Source organism: Quercus suber, unplaced genomic scaffold (assembly GCF_002906115.3).
Source record: "Quercus suber isolate HL8 unplaced genomic scaffold, Cork oak 2.0 scaffold_329, whole genome shotgun sequence".
NCBI lineage: Eukaryota > Viridiplantae > Streptophyta > Magnoliopsida > Fagales > Fagaceae > Quercus > Quercus suber.
Genome location: NW_027069782.1, coordinates 640585 through 660086, shown reverse-complemented (window position 1 = coordinate 660086; position 19502 = coordinate 640585). Strand labels below are relative to the sequence as shown.

General features: G+C 35.6%; 1 protein-coding gene across 1 annotated transcript; it reads left to right on the top strand.

Annotated features, from left to right (window-relative positions):
* The first annotated feature begins 5203 nt into the window (after positions 1-5203).
* On the top strand, positions 5204-17495 carry LOC111989351 (uncharacterized protein At5g08430). Its single transcript, XM_024021144.2, has 8 exons — positions 5204-5463; positions 5889-6775; positions 7087-7199; positions 9073-9132; positions 11285-11335; positions 12459-12529; positions 15382-15638; positions 16843-17495. Exons 2-8 carry the CDS (start codon positions 6085-6087, stop codon positions 17241-17243), a joined length of 1644 nt encoding a protein of 547 aa, XP_023876912.1. The 5' UTR covers positions 5204-5463; positions 5889-6084; the 3' UTR covers positions 17244-17495.
* Positions 17496-19502: the final 2007 nt, after the last annotated feature.

Below are 19502 nucleotides of genomic sequence, written 5' to 3'. Positions count from 1 at the left end.
ATCCACAAGTGAACGAGTTCAATACAAAGTCCACAAAGTGGACAAGTTCATCCCATGATGATGCCTTGAAATTTTTTAAGTCCATAAGTGGACAAGTTCATTATCAAGTCCACAGGTGGGCAAGTTTATTACAAAGTCCACAAAGTCCACAAAGTAGACAAATTGAAATTGTTTAAGTCCACAAGTGGACGAGTTCATTATCAAGTCCACAGGTGGGCAAGATCAATACAAAATCCAAAAAGTGGATGAGTTCACCCTATGAGGATGCCTTGAAACTGTTTAATTCTACAAGTGGACAAGTTAATTATCAAGTCCACAGGTAGGCAAGTTTATTACAAAATCCATAAAGTGGACAAATTGAAATTATTAGTCCTTAAGTGGACAAGTTCATTATTAAGTCCACAAGTGGACGGATTCATCCTACAAGTGGACGGGGTTATTACAAAGTCCACAAGCTGACGAGCTTATCCCCTAGGGATACCTTAAATATATCAAGTCCACAAGTGGACAGATTTATTATCAGGTCCTCAAATAGAACTTGGTCGTTGTCATACCTAAATGCAGACGAGTCCACCAAAGCAAACGGATTCATCCTTGTTAGTTATCAAGTTATTCAAGGGATAAATACATCATAACACATAGGCACAAGAATGGATGGACATACGCATAAAAGATCAACACACATGCTCAAAGCAATGAATGTAAAATAATAAAACCATACCATAAATAAAGTAAAATCTTTACAAACAAGGCTCAAAAAACAGAAGGGCATTAAACATTGACTAGAAATTGAACGAAGTACATTACAAAATTATCATTACAAATAGGAAAGCTAAGCTAAGGATTCCCTGACGTCCTGAGCTGGAGGGTTCTCGTCATATTTAGAAGGAGGATCCTAAGCATCCTAAGTAGGAAGATTTTCAACATCTTGAGGAGCCTCGTTGGACGAGATCAAAGGAGTGACGACCTTCTCCACTGCAGGTTAAGTTAGAACGACACCATCATTTTTTGGATCCTGTTCTGACTCGGTAGAGTCGTCAATCTCCTTAAAGACAGTGTCACCGATAGGGGTTGACGGCAGCAGGTCATCCATGGTGACCTTGGATAAATCCAAGTGTGGGTAGACGAACTTGACTTGCTTTAGGCAATCCTCAAACCCGTCACCATAGTAAATGGCACAGGCGTCAATGAAAGGTTATGAAGCCTTGAATTCAGCTACAGCGTCAACCCTCGCCATTTCTACCTACCCAAGAAGAGCCGTCAACTCCTTTTCCAATGTCACCTTGGCCTTTTGCTCCTTTTCCCTCTGACGGCCTTCCTCCTTCAACTTTTTGGTCAGCTCCGTCACCTCCTTATTGAGAGTACGAAGGGCATCCTTGTACTGCTTTTACTCATTGGTTAGGGTCTCGTTGCACTTGTGCAAACGGCTGACCACCCTTTCTTGAGTGATGATTATATCCTAAAGCATCTTCATACGAACCAGCACCTACAAATAGAACAACTGTTAGCTACTAACAATAAAGAAAAAAGAAAGAAAGGATCATGTCATCTGACACCCCAACTCCTCTGTCGTCTACTCAGCACAAGGATCATGTATGTGTCCTTGATGATGGACTCAATCACCTCAACGACATGTTTCTTGTGAGTAAGAAGACGATGAACAAATCCCTGAATGACAGGACCAGTCGATGTCATCAAACCTTTGCCAACTCCATGGTTAGGTTTAAAAGGCAACGACTTCTTTGGCTTGTTGCCTGCAGGAATGACCGGTCCTTTCTTAAGAGAACGGTTGTCCTTCCCCTCACTCTTTCTCTTGGACGTCACTTTAGTAACGTCTTTGGGAGCTAACGAGGAGGCCCCATCATTCTCCTTCTTCTTCTTGCTCACTGCGGCTACCTTTACTAAAGCTCTTTGCCTCACTGCTTCCATTTCTGCAAAGGACAAGTGACGGATGTTAGATAAGCAAAAGCAAATAAAGACAACAAAAAAATAAATATAACTTACGTCGATGGGAGTATGCGTTTAGTTTACGAGCTACTAGCGTTGGCTCATGACCTCCACAATAATCATGTAAAGTGTCGAGGGTAATTAGGTCCCGGCACCTCTACTCGTCCAAAGGGATCTCTGTGACCCCACGGATGAAAGCTTCTTGCTCGTCTGTAATATGTGGATGAACACTAGCTGAAAATGAGAAAAGTAGATGACGTTAAAAACTTGAAACAAATAAATAAAGAAAAGGGAAGATGTAGACGGTACTAAACCTAAACCCTTAATGATGTCCCAAGTATTGTCAAAGCCATAAGGCATCGTCGCCCACTCTTCTTGACAGCAAACCCAGTCCATCCCTTGGACAAAAAAATATCTACCCTTCCAATTCCTATTGGAGTCAGGCATTTCTGACACCAGCTTAAGTTCCTTCTTCCTTACCGTGAAATGATATATCCCCTAGGACGAAATGATATGTTGGGGTCTATAGCACTAAGAGAACCTGTCAAGAGTTAGCTGACGGTTCCCGCCATTAAGACGACCCTATAGGATTTCAGCCCCAATGAATATCCTCCAAGCGTTGGGAGCAATTTGTCTGACGGACAATCCTAAAAAGTTGGCCAACTGATGATGTAGTACTATTAGTGGCAACCTCAACCTTACCACGAACATGGCATCATACATGCCGACACCTGCGATCTTCCCTGAGTAGCACTTCTCAAACTTCACAAGGAGACAGATTGGGATGTGGTCAGGGATTTGATAATGGTCTTGTAAATTCTTGAAGATGTTAGCCATCATCGTTGGCTTAAAGTCATTAACAGTCCAAATTTTGGGGAGGATGAAGGGACGAGTATGACCGTCCCCTCTGCTCCCTGAGCTTCCCTCCACAGAAGCTCCCTCATCACTCTCATCCTCATCTTTTTCATCTTTTACCTCAAACTCCCCCTCATTCTCTCCTTCACCTTTGTCATCCTCATTTCCCTCTCTTTCCTCTACTTCATCTCCATCAAAGTCTTCCTCCTCATCAACAGGTGATCGAGCGAATGATTCCCTCTCTAACAACCAGGATAAGCCCTCCTTGAGCCTATGACCTAACGGGAATACTTTGTCGTAGCCCGCTCCCTCATGGACTAATGACTGCTCACTCATCGCTTCACTATGTCCTAACATCTATTCACCTACAAGCGATGGAGGTATTCTAAGAACCTAAAACTAATGGGTCCCTCTTTAGAATTAACAACCAAGTAGAAAAATGAAAACAAAATATAGAATGAAAAAAAAAAAGGAAAAAAAAAAAAAAGGACTTACGAAGTTAGTAGATGGTTCCTTGAGAAATGACGGCCTCAGCAAGATAATGGCAGCAAATGCAATGAGATCAGTAGGTTGATGGAAGCAAGGTTGTCAAAAATGACGAGCTCTCTCTCTTAAGATTAGCAAGGTTGAAATAAGAGGAATTAGGGGAGGAGGTGAGATATATATAGGATGAAAAATGCGTGGAAGACAAAGCGACACCCTCGTCCAGAAACGAGGCCAACTAGCTTGTGCCACGCGTTCTGGCATTTAATAATGGCTGCTCAAGGAATCATCCATAAATGTCCATTCCTTTTTCCTAAATAAACAAAAAATAATAATAATAAAAGAGCTACGAATCAAACTCCATAACCTGTCAGCTAGAGCTAACGGAGTTATGGAATAAGGGGCAACTAATAAGGATAATTCTGAAAGTTTGATAAACTCGAGGCAAAGCTGACGAACCTAATGAACCCGACGACCTTGCTTGTGCACCCATAAATGACACCATAAAGCCAACGGTTCCACCTCAAGGTCGACAGGTGCGCCTTGAGATCAATGATGCATGAAATGAGACAACCAAAATGCATAGACGGACTAAAAAGCTGACGGAAGGAAGCTGAAGGGGATAAGTAAACCTTTGACGGATCTGACGTGGCCTTGCTTGGCCCCCACGCATGAATATATAAGGAAACATCTTGTGCTCCACGACTAACCCTAATCAAGGGGATTCCTACAAGGAAAGGATCCCGCAAGATGCGCGCATTAATGAAGATCTTCCCCACAAGGAGAAGCCCTCTATGCCAAGGATCGAATGTCAATCCTACCTATTATAAAAACCCCAAAACTCTCACAAATTAAGGTACGCATAATTTCTTCCAGCTCTAGCATTCTAGAGTTGTGAAAGTTCTCTAACTTAACTTTCAAAAGGTCTTTGACCGGTACCACACCGGTACTCTCTTAAGGTCTTCTTTTTCTATCCTGTGCAGGAGTTGTCTTGAGCACATGAGGATTGTATGATTTATTGACGATTTTCGGCATCATCATATACATAAAACTCAAGTTATGATTTTGAATAAAAATAATTAAATTTAATATGAAAAGTGTATGAATATCATCAACACCACAAAATTTACTTCCAACTTGACGAGAGGGAAAATGAACTTTAAGTTGAAAAGTATTTCAATATCATTGACAACACAAAACCCACTTACAATTTAACGGGGAGAAAAAAAAATGTTAAACTTGAAAAGTGTTTAAATATTATCAACTACACAAAACTCAGTTACAATTTGATGAAAGAAATTAACTTCAACATGAAAAATGTTTCAATGTCATCAACAACACAAAACCCACTTCAAAATTTCAATGAAAACAATCATAAACTTTAAGTTGAAAAATGTTTCTATTATCAACTAAAAAAAATAAATCCACTTATAATTTGATAAAAAGAAATAAATTTGTAAATTGAAAAGTGTTTGAATATGATCAACTACGCAAAACTCACTTAAAATAGCTGGCCGTGGACTCCTTAGTTCCGCCATCAAAATTAAGAAAATTAATTTAACCCAAAATAGAAAACCTGTACAAATAAGCATGGAGAAAGAAAAAAAGAAAAAAGAAATATATATATATATATTATACATATATATTTATCAATTGGTTTGAGAGGGGGAGAAGCTGGAGGGTTTTTACTTTTTACTGTAGCTTTGAAACATGAACAGTACCAGGGCAAATTTACTTGGTTACTGTAACTAATGTAAATGCTCTTAAATAATCAATTTTTTATTTATTTATATTATTTAAAATAATAAGTATTCCAAGATTCCGAGAATATATATATATATATATATTTTTTTTTTTTTGAGAATCAGATTCCGAGAATATGAGAATGGAACCAAACAAGTTAAATGGTATTTTATTCCAACTCTATTACCATTACCACGCACCAAACGTGACCTTACAATAATTTACGATGTCAGTAAAACAAAAATCCAAAAGGAAAAAGAAAATGGAATCCGTAACGTAAAATTCTTTGGGGTTTTGGTTTGGCTTTAAGGGATTGCTTTGCTTCTGCTACTGTGTCTGTGTCTGTGTCTGTGTCTGTGTCTCTAAGAGAAAAAGTTTGTTCAGCCTCAGACCAATTTCTTCACAATCCCAAAAATACCTTATCGTCTTCTTCAGGTATCTCTCTCTCTCTCTCTCTCTCTCCGCTTTTCTTTCAACTTTTTAAGGTATTATAACATTGAATTTGTTTGTACATACGTGTCTATATAACTATTGATATATGTTGTTTTTATTTCCTCGGATTGGGGATTGTGGGAGTTACATAAAAATGTTGCTTAGAATAATATTATAGAACACAATAGAATTTGAGTTTTTTTTTTTTTTTTTAATATAATTTTTGTACACATGCAACTGTATTAATAACTCTCAATTAAAGTACTTACTTTTTATGGATTTTCATTGAGGCTGTCATTTTGCTTTGCCAGTTTGAGTTTCCCTAAATGATTTACTTTTTGCCATATTGGTGTATTTTGATTTTACAAAGTCAAATTTACCACCCAGTTTGATTTCTTTTCTTTTTTGGATTTTCCTAATGACTGCAGTGCACTGTGTATTCGGCTTCACAGAAATTGCCTCTCCGTTTTTCTTTGGTTGTGAGTTGGGTATATTTGAGGATAATGAAGGATGTTATCATCACTGCATATGTTTAGTTGAAGCAAGTTGATACCGCACCCCTATATAACAGCATTCCAATACCAAGAGACTAAAAGTCGTGCATGTGTGTGTGCGTTCGATAAAATGGATAAAAGAGTGGAACCTTCACCATTTGAATGGTTAGAGGAATATAATGGGCAGCTATATTCTCCCGTGAGAACAAAACGGAAGGTAAGATCAAGGAAAAAGGAATTTATTGGTTGGGGATCGAGACAGCTCATCGAATTTCTTGATTCGATTGGGAAAGATACCAGCAAGCAAATCTCTCAATATGATGTTACTGCCATTATAAATGACTATGTTAATAGGAACAACCTTCTTCACCCCTCAAAAAAGAAGAGGATTGTTTGTGATGACAGTCTCCATTTCATTTTTGGAAGGAAAGCAATTAACCGAAACAAAATTTATGAACTGCTAGGAGCACACTTTGCCGAGAATCAATACGAATCTGACGATGATTTGTCGTGCAGCTCTGATGAAAGGGAGAATGTTTTTGAGAGCAATGAACGGGAGAATGTTTTGAGTTTTGAGAGGAAAACCCATCAAAAGAAAAAAGTTTATGAAACTCCAAAAATTGATTTAACTCCAAAAAGCAATTTTGCAGCCATAAATTTTCCCAATATTAAGCTCGTCTACCTGAAAAAGACTCTAGTTGAGGATCTTCTCAAGGACCCTGAAACCTCTGAAAGTAAGCTAGTAGGAAGTTATGTGAGGATCAAATCTGACCCTTACGATTACCTTCAGAAGAACTCTCACCAGCTTGTGCAAGTTACAGGTGATCTGCTAATTTTTATTCTCTTATAATTGACAGTAATTTTTATTTACAAAAAATGGTTGTTTTGTATTTTCCTTAAATGATCACGTTTCTTGTCAACAGCACTACAGTCCCTGAATAAAATTCCTTTTTGCGCATTGATATACCATTGATAAATAATCCAACATTCCAACTGCTATTAGTGTGTGGTCAATTATGTTTATGTTACTATATACAGAGTGCAATGGGTTTATGTTTTGGTTAGTCCATAATCCATGTATGCTATCTTTATGTTGTTAATATATGGTGGTGTTATTATATATATTTTCTAGGTCTAAAGAAGGCATCTGGAACTGGCGATACAAATACAGAAGTCCTCCTCCAACTTTCCAATGTGGTAAAAGACACCCGTGTTGCCATGCTTTCAGATGATAATTTTACTGAGGTAAGAGTTTTGCAGATTGATTTAAAGCTATGAGCTTTAAGCTTAATCTTGATAAGCCTAGTTTATCAAGTTACGTGCTGGTCAGTCAGCATTTGCATGCTTTTTCCTTTATGATATTGAGCCCTTGATAGGCTCCTGGCCTGTGTCAGCACTTTTTGCACATTAGGGAAAGGATTTGCTGCAACCTTGTATGCTGCAATTGCTGCATAAAGGGTAAGGTGGCGGTCAAAGAGAAGTGACAAGTGTCCCATTGCCGCATAACCAAAAATTTTTTCCTTCTTTCTTTCTTTTGGTTTCAGCCCATGCCAATCCATGGACCCCTTTTTTTCTAAATATTTTGTGATTTTACAAATACACTGCTGTAGATGTAAATTGTGTGATTTTGTGATACACAACTATTCTGTGATTTATGGTGAGTAATTGTTTTAGTAACACCTAAGTTCAGAGGCAATAGTCTTCTCGGAGCCCCAACTCTTATAGGAACTTTTTATCCTATTCATTCCTTTGCTTTTTGGGTTAATTTGTTTTCTTGCTCTTAGCTGCTAAATTCGAATAAAACAGTTTTTTTTTTTGTTTTTTTAAAAAATGTTATAAAAAACCCATAAAAGTAAAGGTGGTTCTTCACAGATGAATAGTTAGAAGTGCTAAGATAAATCATTTATAGGCTTTGTAGACTGAGTTTTGGACCTTTTGGTCATCAATAAACAGCATCTTTATAGGTGAGCTGCAATTGTTTCTGAAATTGGGAGACTGGTTAGTTTTGCAGTTTGAAGTTATTATTGAAACTGCACTTTTTAATTACTTTTACTGAACGCTCTCAATTTTTTCAAAAAGCCCAATTTCAAAAAGCCTTACCAAACCCACCCTAAGTTGTGGATTTGGGGCATGCCTACGCATTGCCGGCTTTGGGTGGGATCCATGCTCCCCCAAGTTTTAAAATGTTGGAAGTCTCTGGGAGGCTGCCTTTTCAACACCCATCAAATTTCTGCTTTAAAGATAGTCCACTTGGTCTTAAGCCTTAGTAGATCTTTCATTGCGCATTTCAGTGAAGGCCGTTACTTTGCCTTGGTCATTTTTCTGTAAAAACAAAGAGGGAACTGAAAAAAATAAAATAAAATAAAATAATTTTTTTTTTTTTTTTTCCTCTTTGTCCATCAACCTAACACTCTTGAATAACTGATTCTTGGAGGTTTGTGGTGAGGAGAAAGTATGGTAATGGGTGGGGTAAATGGGATTCTGTATCCTTTTATTTAGGAATCTCATTGGGTAAATGTGTTTAAAGGCGTTGTGATAGAGTGGCATATCTTACTGGTATATTGAACAGCATAACCTTGATCATCATATTAATTATCCTGAGGATGGCAAGCTCTTAGATCCCATGGCTTTAAATTCCCATTTTAGGTTGGTGTCCTTTCAGGTTTTTCTTTCTTTTTAAGGTAGGAGAAATCCTTTGAGACCTTGAGAAATAGGCTTAAATGTGTATGTAATAAGTCAGAGGCTGGTGTCACTGCTCTTTATGGTGTGGACAAAAGATTTGATTTGTTTCGCTTGCTGGATACTGTTCACTGAAAAATGTACTCAAGTACATTTGTGCTATTGATTTTGATTTGGTCTTAAATACATGGATGTTCCTGTATGCAATATTACAATTTTGGTTGGATGTTGGAATCATATTTCTAATGGTTTTGAATTCTTCTAAGAAAAAAAGAAGTATTTTTTTGTTCCTTTTGTGGTCATCATCATGGACTCAAAGTTTATTTTTCTGATGAATAAATTTGCATTACTTACCTATCAAAAACAACAACAACAAAAAACATTTGTGCTATTGTGCTTGTATGTGTGGTCTACCTTAGCTATTTAAAGTTAATTTCAGGAAGAATGCAAGGATTTGCAGCGGAGAATAAAAGATGGCTTGCTCAAAAGGCCAACTGTTGTAAGTATTCTTATTGAATTTTAATTTTGATTTTAATTATATATTATTACATTTTGGCTTGGCTAGAGATATGTATGAGAACTTTGTGCATATTTTTGTGCTTATTGTTGCACCCTAAATTCTTGGAGGTAATAGAATAATTCATGGACAGAGAAGAGAAAAATTCTTATAATATGCATAACAAAAACCTATAGCATGTTGGTTTCTTTTGGCATGATTTGTGACCCATTTTTGGAGCTTCTGATTTTCTGAAAATATTTGTGTAGGCATTAGAAAAAGCTTGAACCCTGGTAAGACATCTTAAAGTCAAAGCAAATACTTAAGTCTTGCCCTTTGAGGTTTAAAAAAGAAAATATGTAAGGTTCCGATGGGTAATCATCTTTCTAGTGCCCCAAAAGCAGTTATTTTATAAATTCCTTGCCTAGGCTTTGAGCTGTGTGTCTTACTTGTGAGTAAAGCCACCACTAGTGATATTAAGAAATATCATTTTTATTTTTTAGCTTTGTGCACGCACTCACAATATGAAGGGCCCTTTGTTTTTATTAATAGTGACACCCCTTCTGTGATGTCATACTTCTACCATCATCTCCCATCACCACTTTTTGGGGAAATTATAATTTTCGTCACTGAGCTTTGGTGTAGGTTCGATTTAGGTCACTCAAATTTGACAACTTCGGATTTGGTCTGTAAAATTACAAATAGGGAAAATTGTGGCCCCTCCATCTATATTTTTTGTTTATATGACTAATGGGATGCTGAGGTACCTCATTTTTTAGGGACCAAATTTGAACTGACAAAATCAAACTGACCCCATAGACGGAGATGAAATTGTTCCATTTTTTAAATTTTAGAGACCAAATTTGAAGGACTAAAATTGAACTTACCCCAATTTTCAGGGACCAAAATTATAATTTACTTGTACTTTTTTTTCTTAGTTCTTATAAGCAAAGATAATTTTTTTTTTTATTGGAATTTTCTTGCAAAAGTTATGGCAATAGTAAGAAATGTTTTTCAACGTAAGAAGGCTTCAATGGCTGACCATATGCATTATGTTAATGGCAACTTTCATATGTTCTGGACATTTTATACTCCATCAAATTGGGGCAGGATGGAAAAGATATATATTATCAGATTCCTTCCATAGGGTAAGCATTTGAGGTTAGAACTTTCTATAAAAGCTTTGTGCTTTAGTGAAGGTTCCCATTTCCCTTGGAAGAGTATCCAGTAAACAAAGGCCCCAACTAGAGAAAGTGCCAAATGATTGTTGTAGATTAGGTGCTGTATTTGTAAGAAGGGTGGGTAAACCACAATTCATTTACTTCTCCAATGTGAAGTTGGCAAAAAACTGGGGACATGATTCTGTTTTTGTTTGAGATGCTGTGGGCTATGTCTAGACAAGTTTTGGATTTGTTGGCTTGTTGACAAGGTCAGTTGGATAGACACCTCAATGTCGGCATATGGAACACTATTCCATTGTGTTTTAAGCAGTGTATTTGGATAGAGAAATGCTAGATTATGAGAAATCATTCTTAGAGACTTGAAGCCTGTGCTGATGAAGACCTAATATGATTGGATGGCTGTCAATGTATGTTTTTGTTTCTCTAACTTATTTGAATTATTTGGCCAAGAGCTTTGTAGCCTAACTGGTTGGTACCTCTTAGTGTTTCCAACGGAGACATCCAGGGTTTAAATCGTCCCTCTCCTGTTGTAACTATTGAATATAAAAAATAAAATTAAAAACTTATTTGAATTTTTTAATCTTTTTTTTTTTTTTTTTTTTTTTTTTGATTGGCAAGTTTCACAACACAATGGGTCTTTTACGTTTAATGGCACCTCCACTAACCATGAAAATAAGGGGTGGTATGTGAGTCACAAGTTCAGTCCCCATTAGGAATGTTAGTTATAAACCGATAGAAAAAAATTAAAAATTAAAAATTAAAAATAAAATAAAATAAAAAACTTTATGCCAACAGCAAAAGGATACGTTGCATTTGCAGATTCTTTATCAGCTTCTTTTTGGCTAAACATTAGAATCAGTTTCCTTTTTGATTGTCTAGTCTTTTGTTCATTTCTCCTTTTTTGGTTATATTTGGTGTTTCAGTTTTTTGCTCATATTCAATATATTAATGTGGTTCTTAAACCTTTTCTATAGGTGGAGCTTCAACAAAAGGTTCAAATATTGCATGAGGATATTACAAAACATGTAGGTACTAAGTATTTGAAAAATTAACTATTAACCATCAGATTTGCTTGCACATTTCTTTGCTTATGTTCTCATTGTTTTTATTTTTTTGATGTGGGGTCCAAGTTTGTCAATTAAGTGAACAGGGAAAGATGTTATCCAGATGGGTAAATAGATTAAACTACAAACAATAACAATTAATTAATATTGCTATGAAGCAAGCTCATATTTTATCTTTGTTACCTTTTCTTAATAATGAGAATATGAGAAACAATTTGAAAGAGGTGAGTCGATCGCTAGAACTAGAGGTCTTAGAATCAAAAGGAAATAAGCTTACTTTTCACTTGAAATGTTGATGTGGCAGGAACCCAGAATACTGATATGAGTTATAACAAGCCTATGTGAATGCTAAGTTCTAAAAAATATGAACATTTGTGCAAAATGTTGCTGACAATATGGAATTACAATTGATTTTTGTGAAATTATATATAATAGAACTGAATAGAAGAGCTCCTTGCTGTTGCAATAGAAATTTATAACAAAACAAGTATATCATGTTTGAATGGCAACTATTTTCATTTGCAAGCATTTACTATGTTTGAAATTCCCTTCATATGTTGCGTCTTTTGCACATGTTGGTCTATTTTGAACCTACATGATGTAAAAAGAACATTTGCTGTCATAATTATTACAAGAGAAAAGAAGACATTTCACAGGAAAAAAAAAATGGAACTTCACATTTTTCATGAACAAATTTTCTTATATCAAAAAATTTATAATGGATATTGGTTCTATTAGCTTCTCCCTAATGTGGGTGTTGTGCTTAGAGTCCAGGAATATATTAATTTTTAAACTATGTATGATTCTTCATTGTTGGGTGCTTTAATATCAAACTGCTCATATTACAAGCTTTGTCAGTATATATTACAGTACTGCGTAATACTTTCTTATCTTTAATTAACATCATGTTGAACTGCAGTTTTTATTTTTGGGCAAACTTTAAGACATTAATTGTGGTATCTTCCATGTAAGGCTACATGCTCATCAATTCAACTGTGAATTTTGTCTCATACTTTTGGTGCAATTTTGATTGAATTCATCATCCAACTAACACTTTCTCAATGCTGTCGTGGTTTTGTTCCAGTGGCTTGCAAGAGAAATTCCTATGTTACAAAACCTCATTGATCGAGCCAATGAAAAAGGATGGCGCAGAGAATATCCTTTTAATGATATTTTTAGATTACACACCATGGTTGAATGTTTTGGCCTATCTTGGTATTATTTCTGAATCTGATTCAACTGATGAATCAATGGATGTGGTTCAGATATATAATTGAGTCATTTGTTACACTATTGAACCAAAACCATTTAGGTGGAATGTGCATTATGTCGGTGGTACATAAAAATGGTTAATAAAAGGATTTCATGACTAGGAAATGAAATATTAGTTTGTTCAATGTATATTATTTTGTCCTCTTTTGAAGCTTTTTTATTGAATGATGGTAACATGTTCATAGAACAAAGAGTTTGTATTTTTTTTCAGGTTAAAATAAAATCCAAGTCTTACACCTATACAGGCCGAACCCATGACCTTGCCCCATCCCTCCCCCCCTCCCCCAATCAGTTTAGGGGGGAAGGATATGCCATTTGGTCCAAAGACTGTTGGCTCCAATATTAAATATCTGAGACTGTCTCTCCATATTGATTTACTTTTTCTTATGATTTGATTGATAATACATGAAAGTAACTCTTTCCATGTATCTTAGAATTTTTAATCCGTATTTAGGTTGTAATTAAAACCTAAACTGAAGCCTGAGATTGCTGGTTCAACTAGGATATAATTCAACCCTGTTTTATGGTTTCAACTTATTGTTTAATGCTGTGCTTGGATGTGGGATTTTGAGGTTAGATTTACTCAAAAGTTGTACTTTGAGAATTCCCTTTGTTGATTTCCCTTGTTTGGCTTAGCAGGAAAGTTATTTTAAAAATTCTGTTGAATTTTGAATTTGGCATTTTATTTTTGCATTTTTAAGCATTTGAATCTTAATTTAAAATTCCATGGGGGGATGAGTAATTTACAAATTCTACCAACATTCTCGGACCACCCACCATTACAGAATTTTGAATTTGAGATATTAAGCATCAAATTGCAAGTTCAAATTCTGAGGGGGAAGGGATCATTTTTAAATTCTACTGACATTATTATTCTCAAACCATATACCTTTACACCATAACTACCATTGTTGCGAGTCGTCACCAACACACAACACACCTCCACCACCACTAACACCAACAGAATGTTACCACACACCTTTAATACCAATTCATTACCATCATTATTGTAGCTACTGTAATATTCTAATTTTTAAATATGATCATCCAAACAATGGAAACTTAAATTGATGGGATTGAAATTCCCGTCAATTTAAAACCTGTCATTTTTTAAATTCTAAAAATTTTGCCAATTCTTCATCCAAATGCAGCCTAGGAGTTTCCCAAATTAGCGAAGGAAGTGACGGTTACTGAAAAAATAGTTGGGGGGATGCACCCAACATTTGAATTTTGGCTATTGAATTTCTTGTGTTAGAGCAGGCATTGTGTTCCTGCAACTTGATGGTCTACTACTTCCATCATTTTGAAGTATGCATGTGTTCCCAGAAAGATTATGTTCGTGGTTCATAAATAAGAGAAAGGATGCAGCTAGGCTTGATGGTATGACCCACTTATTGAGAAACTTTTTATGATACATCGTATGCTGGAAATGATGCCAACTTTTTGGCCATTACATTGGTATCACTCATCTTTGGAAACTGATAATGATGAGAAGAGGGTGGAAGCAATGATGACATTGTTGATATTGGTTGTGATTGATCTCTGCCGTGTTTACTTTTGCATCATTCCTATAAATGATCAATAACATGGACAAACAAGGCATGATTGAACCAATACTAGTAACACATGGTTACATGGAATGATATTGCCCCAGCAGATCCATACACACTTTACTGACAATGGTCAGAACACATAATTTTATGACTAGATCCATGGTGAGTTTTATATTATTTCTCATCGACGATGAGGGTTTTTTATTTTTATTTTTATTATTTTTGCATAGGATTTGCATTTTGAATATCTTGGACTCAACCTATTATTTTTCTATTTACCCAAAGCCGTTATGAGCCACAACACAAAGGCTTAAGTACTATGCTTGTTCGTGTTATTTGATAAGCGGTCCAATAATTGCCACCCTGGGCTCCTAAATTTGTTCTCTGTTAAAGCAATTAGAAGTGGTGAGTTATAATTTTGTTAGAAGAAGTAATGCTTTGCAAGATTCCAATTAGAGTTAGGTCTCTAGGAACTTTTCTCATGAGAGTTCAGGGACTGGAGTAGGGTATATGATCTATAAGAGGTGCAATAGTTGGAGGAAAAAGTGATCCTTTTAGGCTAGTATGGGATTCTCTGGCCCCTTGGGTAGAGGCGGCGGCCCCTTGGGTGAGAGAGATGCTGCATGTAACAGAAACATAATATACTTTTTTCCCTTGGGAGTTTGCATTATTTGGGTTCTAACATTATCACATTAGAAAATACAATATCTAATAGGATAATTTTCTGCTGCGTCTAAAATTTATCTTCTCACCCATTATTACATTTCTTGATTCCTTTAGCATCGCTAACCACCACAGCGTCCTATTTTGAACACTTAATTCACTATTTTGACTCTCTTAAAATGGAAGGAAATTTTGTGTCAGACTTTTGTTTAAGTGTCTTAATTGAATCTGCATGGATGGATCCTCTTTTTTCTCCTAATAATACTACATTTTTAAGACCATCTTCTCACAGCAATGTCATGAAAATTATCTGGTTTTGCATGCCTGCTGTATGTATGTGGTTTTATGTTGTTGGTACCGATGCTTTGTTTAATACTTCATCGCAAAAAGCAATGTACCATAGGAATGTCATGTCCTGTATCTTGTAGAGAGAACTTGTGATGGAATTTCAACGAAGATATCGAAAAATTGTAAGTAAACTTTCCCACAAAGCATCTTTGATATCCTTAATTGATTTACGCTTGATCAGTACCTGGAGAAAAAGCAGCTGCTCCAGAATCCAGATGAACAGTCACGGCTGTTGCATGAGGTCCCAAAAGTAATTGCTGATGAAATAGAGCCAGAAGCTACACCACAGGATACTTCAGAAAATATAAAACATGAAAACAGTGGTTCACCTAGGTCAATCCTTAGTGGAGCTTCTAAAATTCCTAATCATGTTATAGCAACAAATGGAACTGCATCAGCTTGGACGTCACATAGCACTGATTATGCAGGTGCATCATTTAGATTATTCATTTCTTTCCTTGAAGGTCTTTTAATCTTGTGTGTGTGTGTCAGTGATCACCACATTTCTGCAATGTTCATGACTGCATTTGGTTTTTTTTTTTTTTAAGTTGGAGGTGGGGGGTTGTTATTTAACATGGATCTTCAGAATTGACTGACCTATTGTGTAAGAAATGGAATTGGTGAAATATAATACTTTATTCTTAAACTATCTTTGGTTATACTACAATTCATTCAGATGGAATTTGGAAGTCAGTCTTCCAGAATCCGTGAAATACTTCACTTTTTTGGTTTTCCCATGTTAATAAAAATGGCTTGTTTTCCAAAGATCATGCCTTGGATGACATCAAGTAACAAGAGAATCCACTTTTATGTCAAAGATTGTGGTGATGCAATGGAAATCTTCATTGATTCATTCCATCTGACGTAATTCCCAAACTACATCATGAAAAATGCCTGGCACTTCCTGTTGCATGAGTTCAGTTTTGAATGATTCCAGTAATGTAGGATTAAATGAGTAAACCAAACACATTGAGGTTGATTGCAGTTTTGCATAAGATATGGTTTGTTTGTGTGGTTGGTTGGAGAAAAAAGGAGGGGATGAAGAGAGAGAGAGAGAGAGAGAGGCTATCTTGGTGTTTGGTAAATAAAGAGAATGGAAAATTTAGGAAACTGTTATGTGACTAAAATTTCTTTCCATAAAACCACCAATTTGATGCTTTACCAAAATAGCTTTTGCAGAGCAATTTTAGTTTGTTTGGGAAGTTGTAACAATTTTTTGTTACAGGCTGACCATGATGGGCATTCAAGTTCTAGTTTTGAGGGCAAGTGTCACGACTCAAGATAGTGATGTTATGTTATATCTTTTAATTGCAAGTGATGACAAATATAGAGGAGTCAGTCAGTCTCTATTCTAGTTCTAGACTATCATTCTGTCTTACTCATATTTCAATTCCATAAAAGGGGAAATAAATGTATATCTTCAGGGAATGCCACAAGCCCCTTTTATCACCCACTTTGGTGATATCTATAATTATATTGTTTCCCATTGTCCCTTGTTATGGTGCACTTTAAATTTGCAAGGGGCAGACTGTAAAACAAACAGTTCTCACCCCCCGCGTGCGGGGGGGCCCCCTTCTTCTTTTTTTCCTGTCATGTCTAATCATTTACTTAATTAATCATGCTTTGTTGCAGAGTTTCATCACAATGTTATTGAAGAACAGTCAGTTCAACCATCACATTTCATAAACAAGAGTAATGGTGAGACACAGCTTGCAAATACAGAGGAGAGTAAGTGTGTTGATGAAATGGTGGCAAAGCAGGTAATGACATCTCAAGTGATTGATTTGAGTGATGACGAGGAGGTCGAAGAATTAAGTGTTGCAAAGAAATTTCCTGATGACATGCTGGGAAGCTTGTTATGGCATTACTTAGATCCCCAAGGAGACATACAGGGGCCCTTTTCTTTAACATCCCTAAAACGTTGGTATGATGCTGATTACTTTCCTCCAGATTTTCAGGTCTGGAGGGCAGATCGGATCCAAGATGGAGCTGTATTATTGAAAGACATACTTGACCAGAATTTTCCCAGTTGAATGTACTAGAGACTAGACTAGATTTGGTGCTCATTAAATCAGGGCATAATCTGTAAATTCAGTTTTAGATTTTAAGGCAAATAGTTGATCTCCCAAGATATTGGGAAATTAAAACAAAGTCTATTTCTTTTTCTTTTTTTATGAGGATTTTTGTTATTTCTTGTCCATAAGAATGTGTATCATGAAATAAAAATGATCCTTTGAAACAATGTATATCATCTATTGAGTCTTTATGAGATAGATGTTCACTTATTTAGCTTGAATTTACATAAGAAAGGGTAACTGATTGTTTATATTAGTAATCCAATATCAGCCTAATTGATTTTTGTTTTGGATAACCAGTCGGAATCATTTCTCACCTAAACTTATGGTCCTATTATTATCAATATCTTATTTTCTGGCTGAAGTTCAATAAATCTCATATTTTGTTTTGTTGAAATTACTAGCTTAACTGGTACCATTAGCAGAGGCACTGGTGAGTTGTAGCCCAACAGGCACTCCATCCTAGCCTAGGTGATGGTGCGAGTGAGTGAGACTGTCTGAGTCTCAGAGCATGAGTTAATTTACCTAAACAACAGAAGAAAAAAAAAAATGAAAATCCTATTTTATCATTGCTCCGTATGCTTGAGTTTTCCAATATTAGGTTGAATTTTGATTATCCCACCCGCCGGCCACTACTATAAATAAAAGGAAGGACAGGGCAATGAATAAAAGTAAAGCGTTGAATTTGAATTGAATTAATTGATCCATAGTTCGTGTCCGTGTTCGTGTGATATTATTTGTTCCAAGGTAAAGGTAGTGTGCCTTGAAGAAGAGATAGCCAACCTATACTTTACATTTTCTAACCAACTTTTAGGATCCATTCGGTTGAAAGAGTAGAAAAGTGAGAGTACAAAAAATGGTAGGAGGATAAAAAAAAATTATTTTCTTTTATTTTTATTTAGTTGGGAATGGAAAAGTGGAGGGGAGGAAAAAATGAATTTGAATAAATTTACTCATATATCTTTGTTAAAGAATGATGCCTAATTTAAATTTTAAAAAAAAAAGTGACAAATAATCACAAAAAAAACAATCACCTAAATTTATTAAAAAAAATAAAAATCATGTCCCAAAAAAAATCACGTCAACTTAAAAAAAAAGAAAAAAAAAAAAGGCAACTTTGCTGCCCCAAAAAAAAGGGCACGCCCAGGCCTAGACAATCAAAAGAAAGAAAAAAATATAAAATATCAAAAGCAACATTAACGTTACTGCCCCCCCCCCCCCCAAAAAAAAAAAAAAAAAAAAAAAGGGCAACGTTGCCCAACAAAAAAAAAGGGGCAAAATTACTGCCCAGGGAAAAGAAAAATAAATAAATATAAAGGCAACTTGAAGAAGCCCATGTGCATATTAGCATTTTTGTCAATAAAAAAAAAAATTTATTCTCTATTCAGTTTTCTTTTCATTTTGAAAAGAAAATATTTTGGTGGGCCCGAAAAGAAAACACTTAGACCTCACAATTTATTTTCCTTTCTCTCCACCCAACCAAACACACTCCAAAAATATTTTCTTTTTCACTTTCTCTCCAAAATTTTCTATTCACCCTATTTCACCTCCAAACAAACACACCCTTAGCCTTCCTTCCTATCTCCCTTATGGGTGAAGTGGGCTTTATTGGACTTGTTTTTTTGTGGAGTTTTGTTGGGTTTCTTGGCCAATGTCTTGTAGTCTAGTGAGAAACTATAGTCAATGGGCTTTTGGGTTAAGTATGTTGTGATGGACTTTGAGCCCATGTGGGCTAGTACTGCAGGCCCAAGGTTTGTTGAGTTATTTTTTGAGTTTTGTTAAACAAAACCCAACCCGTGTGGTGTAACTTTAGAGTAGTTTCACATGCCTTCGGCCCCTTTTTATTGCTGATTACCCAAGTACTACCCAATGATATTTTTTTCACGTGGTGCTTGTATTAAAAAATATATTTTTTCTTAGACATGTAAAAAAAAAAAAAAAAAAAAAAAGGAAGAGACCATGAAAAATTTTACCAGTTAAGTTAACTGAAACCGTGTAATACTTCTACTTTAAATAATTACTAGTTGCTAACCTGTACGATGCATGAAAAACTTTTAAATCAAATGTTAAAATGTTCTAGTTTAAATATTTTTCTAATTTCAACTATTTGAAAGCTGAATTAGCTATAATATCAGATGAAAGATGTAATTTAAACATTTCTTATGAAAAATTGTCAAATCCTATCACATAAGATCATTAAATATGAGAAACATACAA